At 38.9% G+C, this 11,069-nt stretch overlaps 1 protein-coding gene across 1 annotated transcript; it reads right to left on the bottom strand.

Moving 5' to 3' along the window:
- Nucleotides 1-1,540: 1,540 nt before the first annotated feature.
- kcmf1 (potassium channel modulatory factor 1) lies at nucleotides 1,541-10,307 on the bottom strand. The gene is made up of 7 exons (XM_014006510.1): nucleotides 10,112-10,307; nucleotides 8,397-8,564; nucleotides 8,084-8,223; nucleotides 7,069-7,170; nucleotides 6,768-6,951; nucleotides 5,027-5,321; nucleotides 1,541-3,002 (listed from the first exon to the last, which is right to left on the bottom strand). Exons 1-7 carry the CDS (start codon nucleotides 10,125-10,127, stop codon nucleotides 2,738-2,740), a joined length of 1,170 nt encoding a protein of 389 aa, XP_013861964.1. The 5' UTR covers nucleotides 10,128-10,307; the 3' UTR covers nucleotides 1,541-2,737.
- Nucleotides 10,308-11,069: the final 762 nt, after the last annotated feature.

Genomic DNA, 11,069 nt, shown 5'->3' with positions numbered 1-11,069 from the left:
CAACGTAACAGTAACACTCTTACCTTGTATTGTTTATAAGACGATGTGTTGAAAAACGCTGTTTCTATGCAGGAAACACCACGTAGAGCTCAGTTTTTTTATTTACTCTTATTTAACCCTTATTTGTTTGTTAGAGGTGCTCAGCCGTAGCAATGAGATGAGAGTGGTGTTTTGTGTTTAGTTGAAGTTTAGCATGAAACGTCAGTTATATAACTGGCTCGTTGAGGGCCACAAATGGTCATGTGGCCCTTGGTGAAAAAGAGTTTGACACCCTTTATCTAAAGTCACATTAAAACTGAAATAATCAGTCCATTTTACCAACTCCTGCTTCTACAAGACCAAAATAAAAGGTAGTTTCCTTTTTGAATAACTCTAAAATTAACTTTCAGGTTATTGTTTTTTTTTGGCACTGAGCCCAGACATAATTTGAGGAAACGCAACAGAGACAGAAAGAGGCTGGAATAACTCAAAGTGCTAAATGAGAAAACCTTACTTTTTCTTTGGTCTAAGGCAGCTCCTCTTCCCAGTTCAGCAGCTCATCAGTGTTTGGACATGTTCAGATGAAGATGATGGAAAGTTGCGAGACCTTTTTGGGCCACAGAAACTGAAGTCGGCCCAAATCCTGAACCTGCGAGGGTTTACATTCTGTTGTGGCAGCTATACTGGTTTATTTACCAGCTCTGAAAACAGTCAAGTAGATTAAAATAAGGCCAGCTGCCCTGCATGTGGACTGAAGCCTCAGACAGGCATCATTTGTTTCTAACAATAACTGCAGAGGAGTGACACGAACAGTTGGGTTACAGCCACACACTGCTTATACCAGGCTCTACACTTCAAATGTTTCTAGTATGAAATCATGTACAAGTATTTTTCAATTTTTTTGGTCTGTCTTTTTTTATGCATAGCTACTAAAACACGCATTTCAAACTTTTCAAGGCTGCAAATAAAAGTTGTGAATGAAACGTTACGCTTACCTCAGTGACTCAGAATCTGAGCCAAGCCAAACTTCAACATATTCACCCTGTCTGCTGCAGAAACTGTTCCTAAAAGAACTCACTCAGTTAAAACATGAGCGTTATGTGAAATACCGTCTAAGATAGAAGAGCTACATTAAGGGCATTTAACTTCACAGAATGTTTTCATTTGTTGAATGTTACTAAACTTTAAGTCGCATTTGAAAAGTGAAATTTACACAAACATGTAAACACTAGCTAAATGCAAAAAATGTAATTAATCTAAGCTGTTATTTAAAAGTACTAGTGACTTCTAACTCTTCAAAGCCTCACCTTTTTAATGTAGTGGATGCGTTCTGATGCATTTTTTTTGGTGAAACGTGCATCAATGGAAGCAAACGCACTTGAAATATTAAATTCTTTACGTACCTTCTGGAAAAACTAACGTTCTGCCGTGAATCATACAAAAGACGAGACCCTCGTTTTCACTTAATCACTTCAATGTGAAGGACGTTTTTTACCCTTTACCTTAAATAATGTTGGACTGGTCACTAAAAAAAACAATCACACAAAGTGCAAACGTGTGGTGGTTTCTCGCTTTCATCAAAAGCTGTGTGTCATATTTATTGTATTCTAAATTTACATTTTAAAAAAAGTCTGCCCACGTCTTATGAAAGTTAACGCACAAATCCGTACATCTCTCTTTTTGTTTCTTTTTTACATAGAGGGTAAAAGTATAGGCATGAAGGTGGCATGACCCATGTTAAGGCTAAAAAAAATAGAAAGCAAGGATGAATAAATAGAATGTGCAAGCTTTAGCAGAAAAAGTCTGTTTAGACAAAAAAGGAAAGGCGCAAACTCCTGAAGTCCATTGAAAGCTTGTGGTCTGACGTGAGCAGAGAGTCGAGCTCTGGATCGAACAGATTATAAAGTTTACTGTGCTTCATTTTCCTAAAACTAGTTACCATTAGGAGGCAAGCTCTTTGTTTTCTTTACATTTCTCTGGTTTTATCGAATGTTATGCAGCTGGAACACGGAGGGCCAACTAGAGCTGACCCACAAACCGGAGCTATTTTTAAGAGCCACCAAAGAATCAAGTTAGTTCTCTTCCTTCTAAATACTCAAAGAAAATGTAACAAAACGTTTCTGTTAGAGCGATCCTCACGTCGGATTACGAGCTACTTCGGTTTCAATACTTGCCACGTTTGAAGTAACCACTTAAAAAACTGTTGAAAGCTTTGGGGAAATCTTAAAAACAAGTTTTGAATGAGAGGGTCGTTCAAAGTCATGCACGCTGCAAATAACTGCATGCAGGTAGTTTATGGTAACCCATCCAAGCACTTTTTATTTAATTAGTAATCATTAACACACACAGCAGCTTCATCAGAGGAGCTTGTGTCCTCTTGACTTTTGAAGGTGGAGTATTTATATGGAGAGCCATTCATACGTCACAGGAAGCAAATGTCTGCCTGTAACACTAACCTGATGAAGAGTTAAGTGGATAGATTATCAGCTTCATATATATTTTATATATATTTATAGAATTTTCTTCTCTCGCTTGCTCGCTCACGCCGACACTTTATCCCGCTTGCTCTCTCTTTAGGTTTTGTTTACAATGTAACAAATATGGTGACGGGCCTGAAATTACAATCACCAGAACAAACTGAGAAAATTAGAGGAGGGTGAAAAGGAGGGCGGGGCTGGGGCAGGAGGGGGCGGGGACTGCGGCTGTCCATCACTGACAGTTGCAGCACAGAGGACACAGTCTGCTCGATGCTCGGACATCAAAGAGGAGGCGGCGGAGGCTCCCTCCCCGAAGAGCTGCTCTCTCTAAGCTGGAGGTTCTCTAGCGCCACGTCTAAAGGCATGATATCCACGCAGCCCATGGCTCCGAAGTCGGCGAAGTCTCGGCGCTCGTCTTCGTCTGAAGAGGAGCTCTCTTCGTGCATTAGCGTAGACAGCAGCAGCTCCTGGACGAACAAGCTGCGGTCGGCGCGCTCCCCTTCGAAAAACTGGCGCTCTGCTTCAGACATCTTAGGTTCATTCAACCTGAAACACAACTCACGTTAATTAGAACGTTTTTCATTTTGAAAGCCTGAATTATCCTCAGGAAACAGATCCAGTTCTCAGACATGAATATTTATTTGCAGATGTGACCTTTAACATTCATTCAGAGCGCACAAAGTTTATGAAACTTGTGGAGGGGAAAAATACAAGTTACTACAAACATCAACAGGTACTGAAGTGGCTAAAGCCCAGTTAAGCAAGGATGGTGGCATCAAACTCACTCTTTGGTAAGCTAACAACAATAACCTGTTGAGTAACGTGCAGCAGCAGTTTCACCCCTGTGCCTCATACGTGGAGTGAAAAAAATGAGAAAATGAATCGCACAGCTGGAGAGGAAGTTGTGGATAAAGGAGAAAAAGTCATATCACCATCAGTCTTTTTTCTCCTGGTCCTTATTTCAAATAGGTAAAACAAAAAACAAATCAATAATTATTTATAGACTGATACGAAACGCTTATATCGTGATGCATTTTTCAGCTGTATCGCATAGCCCTAGTGAATGGTAGTTTGTTGTTACGTTGCAGCTTGCTACAGTTGCTGTATAGTTGAACTTGTGTGAAAAAAAAAGTTACTGTCCTTGCAAATGATTCGTGTAGTCTTATCTATGCAACATGTCCTGGCGAGTAACCCATTAAACAGGAACTGTAGCTATTGTGGTCCGCAATGCTTCAAAAAGTCACATTTGTCCATTAACAACTTCGCTGCTCTTTCTGGCTCTAGAATGTCAAGCTTTATGTAAGCAAATACTTATTTACAGCCATTTCTCCGTTATTAATTACTCAACACACCACAGAGCATACCCCCCTCCCGCCAATTCAGTAAATTGTGAAAAAAGCCAAACCTAGTCACAGCCCAGTGAGATACTACCTTAAAGGGATCCCTGATTAGACTTTATTTAATAAACATATATTTTAACTGTAAAATAAAGACTGTAAAAATACTGTAGGCTGTTTAGTTTTTATAATTTTTAAACTAAAAGTTTAAAAATATATTACACGGTCAGGGCCTTTTTATTTACACGCAAAGCATTCTGGGTAAATGACGACGTGGATAGGTCCTCGGTGTGAGTGAGCTATATCCACCCTGAAGGTTAATCTTGGACAATATCTGATGATCGACTCTTTTAAATGAAAACAGAGAGCGTTGACAGAGAGGAGAAGGTAGAAATGACTCAGCCTGTAACTGAAAATATAGATGGAGGACAACAGAGCTGCTTCATGGAAGAAGAACCTCAGCTTAGCCTGTTAGCTTTAGCATAAGCCCTGATGCTATCACCATATATATGTATTAGCTCAGCGCTACACATTCTCCTCATCACTGAGGTCCTCCATCCACATGACAGAGAGGGGAACGCAAAAATGACAGCCTGCAACTGAAAATATGGACGGAGGACCTCAGTTTAGCTTGTTTGTCACACTACCGCTGAGCTAATACGTATAAGACAATATAGCGTCAGCGCTAGCACAAAGGCTAACAGGCTAAGCTGGGGTTCTTCTTCCATGAAGCAGCTCTGTTGTCCTCCATCTATATTTTCAGTTACAGGCTGAGTCATTTCTACCTTCTCCTCTCTGTSMWCTCTGGTTTCATTTAAAAGAGTCGATCATCAGATATTGTCCAAGATTAACCTTCTGGGTGGATATAGCTCGCTCACACCGAGGACCTATCCACATCATCATTTACCCAGAATGCTTTGTGTGTAAATAAAATGGCTCCGTCCATGTTAAAATATATTTTTTAAAAATTTACAAAACTAAACAGCCTACAGTATTTTTACAGTCTTTATTTTACAGTTAAAATAAATGTTTATTAAATAAAGTCTAATGATACAACTAATCGTGGATTCCTTTAAACTTGTTCAAAACTAAGAGTCTGACATATTTTGGTCAATAACTCACCTTTCTCCCCTGTTTGTATTCTGAGACAAGAATAGTCTAATTAAATGGCCTAACTGAACTAGAAAAGTCGCTCCACTTCACTGCATGTATTGACTGACCGGTCTCACTCACCGTGCTAATAGGAACTGGGAGCTGTGGGACGAGGAGGAGGGATTGCTTTCGCCCACAGTGTTGGTGTTGGCAGTTGCTGTGCTAGGAGGAGGGATTGTGGTGCCAGTGTTGCTTGGATTGTTGCTGCGTCGCGTTGCGTGGCGACCCGCCTCTACTTGCTGCCGCGCCGCCTGAGCCTGCTGCCGCTCCAACTGCAGCTGCATCTGGAGCTGCTGGAGCTGGGAGGCCGAAGGCCCAGACGAGTTTATCTGCCCCCCTGCAGCGCGCCGCACACCTGACAGCTGAGACAACAACTCTGTAGGAGACATGAAAACAGGCTCAATGTTTAATTAACTGTGCATCAGGGGGGAAAAATATAAAAAAACATAGTTACATATTTATTAAATGAAAAACTGTTGCTCTTTAATTATGGAGGAAAACATTACATTATTAACATACAGTATTAGGAATAACCCACCAGTTACTGATTACTACTTTCCATTGTGATAATAAGGGTGTAAATGTTCAAGTACATTTAGTTATATTATAACTGCAACTACAAAATAAACTACTAAACAAGATTAGTCTTCATATTAAAACGCTTTTTGTAAGACACACAATAAATTCAGTGAACATGTTTGTTTCATCTCTAGCAAAAAGTAATACTACACCTTTTTTATATACATTGTGGTTTAAATAGTAAGAATACATATTTTATAAGAGTAATGTATTTTTAAAAATGCAATACTGTATGTTTTAACCACTCTAGTTTTCTATTATCCTTAAGAAGTGGATCTGGTTCTCCAGGCTTTAAAGTTATTTATTTCAAGATTTTTCCTTAATTATTGACTTTTTTAATGCATTTACAACCTTGTCTCTTGTACAACGTAATTTTTAAAAATGTTTTAATATATTTATATATATGGGGCGGCTGTGGTGAACTGGTTAGGGGAGTTGTCCTGCAACCAGAGGGTTGCCGGTTCAATCAACTGTTCCAGCTGTCTCAGTCGTGTCCTTGGGCAAGACACTTCACCCACCATGCCTACTGATGGTGGTCAGAGGGTCCGGTGGCACCGGTGCATGGCAGCCCCGCCTCTGTCAGTGTGCCCCAGGGCAGCTGTGGCTACAATGTAGCTTACCATCAGTGTGTGACTGTGTGCGTGAATGGGTGAATGACTGCAGTGTAAAGCACTTTGGGGACCCCATGGGGCTTGATAAATCACTATGTAAGTTCAGTCCATTTACCAGTTTAATAAATATATGTATTTGTTCTAAATTATTCTAAGCACAGACATTTTTGTTTTTAGTAATTTGTCACAAAAACACAAATTGTTCTCATTTATTTTCAAAAAAGGATACTAAGGGTTACATAGTTGGACACACATAAGATATTTGTCTTAACAAGGTGATGTACTAAGTGCTATAGGCCAAAAAGCTGGCAGACAGCAGCTGAACGATCAAAAAGAGACCCATTAGGCTGTTCTTACAAGGTATTACGTGTGCTAAACTTTAATGAAACGTTAGCACTCAGTCAAAAGACGGCATTTCTGTTGACAATCAAACGTTTTAGCCTGTCTTTTCTTCATTTTATTTGGAAATGATTTAGAAGTTACAGTGACTCAGTCCCGCCCTCTCCTATATGAGTGATGGACAACTTGAGAAAACTAGATGGACAAAAATATGTTTATTTTGATGATATTTCAGTCTTGGTTATAATCGTTTCTGTACTGAGCATTAGTACTTGTATATCGCTGACTCTCACCTGCGATCGGGTCCATTGTCTCTCTGTTACTGGGGGTATAAGTGGAGCTCTGTGATGAGGAGGATGAAAGCCCCCCCGTGGAGCCGCTAGTAAAGTGCATATTTGTCCGTCGTGCTCTGGGGCCGCCCAGTCCCCGTCCAGGGTGGAACATCCTGCGTACGTGTCGGACACTACTGGACTCATCGTAAACACAAACTGTTAAGGTTGAAATTCAGTCAGTTTATAAATAACCTTTACACTTTATTAAGTACACGATGAATATTTAGTTTCTGACAGTGATATGATGCGGCAAAAAGGATATTAAATCTCTCGGCGCTCTGTGTTCAAGAGTGAGGTGAGCTGTAAAATCATCTGTGACGTGGTTGGGATCGCCTCCTGGCAAAGCAGCGCAGATTGGGCAGATCTGAAATGAGAGCGAGTTGCAGACACATCAGTGGTCTTCCTGAGCGGGACGTACCAAAACAAGTGAAACATTTAGAGAGCTAAAGTACCTGCTCATTAATAGTAGGAGGGAAATGATTTAAACTCATAATGTAGAGGTAAAAAATGCAAAACTTAAGTAATTCATGTAGTTTTTAGCCCTCATTAAGAAGAAACCAATTTTCTAACTCTGACTACAAATAAATAAAGTTTTGGTAGTTTAAGAATTGTCTGCACTTTTTTTTAGTTTAAGTCCATGACTTCTGTATCCAGCTCATCTGCAGAATATACTGCAGTTCATTTTGGGACTGGTACTCCTTTAATTTGATCTTATTATTTTAAGGACTTAATGCTTTATAAACACAACTAATTAATCTTTGAAGATCACTTAACTTGTATGAAAACACTACAATAAAACAGTTAGTCTGTGACATGTATTGTAGATAATCCTAACCAAATGGAAACAAATTAAGAGCTAATACAACAGGCTGCTCGTAGCAACGCGTTGAATGTACAATTTGAAGTAGATCTTACAAACAAATACAATAAAATACTCTGAAGATGAAATATCTAAAATATGTATTTTTCAGATCCATTCAGAACACCTACAGAAATATCGCTCATGGGCACTTAAAAAAAACTACGAGTTTTCCCTGCGAACAAAATGTACTTCATGACCGAGTGTCTCAAGACATCCCCACAATAGAGTACAGTATGGGAAGTAATTTCAGACGACTGAAGTACTCGGCAAAAAATAGAAAAGTGAAAGTTAAAAATAAATTAAAAAACAGTTTCCTTCTACCTGATGATCTGAAAATAACCCATCAGTGGTAGGCAGAGGATAGCTGCAGCGCTACAGCTGCTAAAATCATTTTAAAAAGGAGTAGTGTACTCACCACTTCAGTGGAAGTCTCTGAATGCTCAGAGGTGACATGCTCCTGTAGGGACGTCTCTGTGAAGCCCATTTTGCCACAGTAAGGACATGTGAACGACTGGGGTTGTTCTACTGAAAAAGTGTCCCCTCCATAATACAAGTCTGCAGGATAATATTGAAACAGCAGCTTGTTATTAGTAATCAGTAAAAGATTTGTGATGATGAGTTCAGAGTGATTTTTGACAGGTAATCAGGCAACACGATCTGGATGAGAAATCTGCATCTGAACACGAACCCACATAAGTTTGGGTCAATGCCTCCACCTGGCAGCTTACCGTAATCTACTCTGGTTAATATACACTGCATGGGGTGCTCTGTTGTGTGTCGTGTCGTCGTGGCTCCGCTCTCGTAGCACGATGCACACAGGTCGTAGTCGTAGCAAATCAAACACTTAAACCGTCGTCCTCTAAAGTTGCCTTTTAAACATGCATCACAACTCACACCTGCAAAAAAAAAAAAAAAGGGAACAAAAAGGCAGCTGCATCAAACTCCTGACAATTAAGTTACAAATTCCTTACAACTGTGCTCATGAGACAGACTGGAAGAAGGCACTCTTCATCTGAGTACCAGCCCCACTTACACAAGCATGTTTCTGGAGTTGAACCAACTGCCAAATGCCAGCGATGAAGGTCCCTGGCATTGCAGTTGATTTCACAAGCAACTCCTAGACGTGACTCAAACATCTGAGAGCTGTTTTCATTACCACCCTTGTTACTCATTTATAAAACAGTACACACATTCACAGGAGCTAGTTACAGACAACAGATTCATCGTGAGAGGAAAAAAAAATAACTTTTTTTAACTGGAGCCAAGTAAAGCTCTACTACCGTTCAAGTACTGTTTTTTTTTTCCCTGAGGCATGACTCTGACATCGCCAAGTAAAAATAAATAAATAAATAAAAATAAATAAATAAATGAAAAAAAAGAAAAAGCTGTATTTGGCAACAAAAAATAATAATGATAATTTAAAAAATGTAAACAAATAATGGGACTTCATGCAAATGGTAACGTGTTATAACAAAAAATAAAAACATCCTGACTATTTCTTCAATTCAGAATCACAATTCAGAGTCAAATCCTTTAGTTGTCAGTTGTATTTTTTGGACTACAGTTTCTGTTGTTCAAAAACAAGTTTATACATTAACAGAAAGGGAAAATATGTTTGTCAAACACCACTGTACACATCCTTTAGGTCAGCATACAATATACTTATAGACAATGAAAGTGTCTTCTCAACAACTGGCTTCACAGGAGAGGAAAACAGGCTGCCAAGTGTTTTTGTTCAGATTTGACCTCTGTCCTTTAGGGCTGCTGTGGTCACGTTTGTATTAAAGTACACCTAGTGATTCAAACGTAATAAACAAAACAAACTAAAATGATATGCTTTAATCAAACAAACTATGACGTAACCCTATAATAGTTAAGTTACCTGGCTCCACACAAAGTTAGTGACTGATTTATGGTCATGAGAGGCCTCACTTCTGTTTTAACAAAGTCTGTGACAACATGAGACATTTTGGTACTAAGTTCACTGCTCTGAAATAAAAATGTTAGCCCACAAATAAGGAAAGGCTTTAACACTTTTAAGGTGTATCAATATTTACAGCTAATTATTTAATAGGTGCTAATATCCGTCGTTAACTTATAGCTTCTTAGACGGCTTCTTATTAGCATTAGTTAGCCTGCTAACTAACCAGGCTAACATAAGTTAACGTAGCAGCGGCTAACTGCTAAGCTCCGCTCTGCTGCCGTATCATCATGAACAGACTGAGCAAGTCTGCAATCACCACGTTTTAATTACAAAGCATGACACACACAAGAACGCCAAAGCTGCTGACAGCGAATATAAACATAAAGAGAAGAGTCTGAAAACCCGCCGCGAAAAGCGCAACAACCACTCAAACAAGCACTTAGCAGAGCTAGCCGCGGAGCTAGCCGATCAGGTGAAGTAGTCAGCATTCCGGTCGCTTTGGCTTCCTACTCAACTCACCCTCATGTCGGGACATCCTACAAACAGCGACACCGTCCCTCTTCGGGCTCTCCAGTGAGCTCAGCGAGGAATTATACTGTTTTTTTGTGACTCTAAACTGGAGAATCCCTCAGCCTCGTCTCTTTTTGAAGCAAGATGGATCCTCAGCTTACAGTTCGATCTGCTTCCCGTCCCACGGTGTCACTTCTGGCCAAAAACAGCGGATGACGAACACTAGAGGGCGCACTTTGATAAACCGCTCGGCTAAACCTGGAAAATATGCCCTGAGTTTGGACTTACAGGATTCCGTAAATCCGCCATAAGAACAAGGTTAGGGCCACTGAAAATAAATAAATAAATAAATAAATAAATAAATAAATAAATTCTGACTTTTATCTCAAAATTTAATAGTCCGAATTCTTCTTTTATTTTTTCAGTGGCTCTAATCCTCTTCCATACATACAAGGAAATTATAATATTCTTAGATTTGCATCGATAAATTGCAATATCGAAAAAATGTAAGAGCACACTATTTCTAATGTTGTTTCAAGTTCAAATTAAGTAAATTTTCCGCAATGAATAAAAATTGTCAATTGACAAATTTTATAACTTTTAACATAATCCACCAAATTATTACCAATAAATTCCTGTTATAAATAAATAACATAATATGATGTTGAAATATACTGGCATCTCATTAAATATTATCTAACTTTTAAAAGTTTGACAATGTTTTTAGCGTGACAAATGAAATAAGTGAGGAAAATATATGATGGGTAATTTATATTTTTATGTTTCTCAACATCCTTGAATAAAATGTCTATTTATTTTTGTCATAAAAATTTACTTCTGAGCTTTATTATGGCTTTTTCCACTCATTCATTCTTTTATTCATGGCTAAAGATGAGTTGTAACCTAACAAGCAATGTTCTTGGCTTGACTTTTGCAAGACTTTTGAGTTTTCCCAAGTTTTATTTCA

Source organism: Austrofundulus limnaeus, unplaced genomic scaffold (genome assembly GCF_001266775.1).
Source record: "Austrofundulus limnaeus strain Quisiro unplaced genomic scaffold, Austrofundulus_limnaeus-1.0 Scaffold36, whole genome shotgun sequence".
Taxonomy (NCBI): Eukaryota; Metazoa; Chordata; class Actinopteri; order Cyprinodontiformes; family Rivulidae; genus Austrofundulus; species Austrofundulus limnaeus.
The sequence above is the reverse complement of the archived record's forward strand: the minus strand, read 5'-3'. Positions and strand labels throughout refer to the sequence as shown.

Excerpts from the sequence above, each read along its gene's own strand:
- kcmf1 (XM_014006510.1), bottom strand. Across the intron at positions 7,171-8,083 it reads CAGAGACTTCCACTGAAGTG|ATCTGCCCAATCTGCGCTGC; the intron begins GTGAGTACACTA and ends CTCTCATTTCAG. Across the intron at positions 3,003-5,026 it reads TCCCAGTTCCTATTAGCACG|GTTGAATGAACCTAAGATGT; the intron begins GTGAGTGAGACC and ends GTTGTGTTTCAG.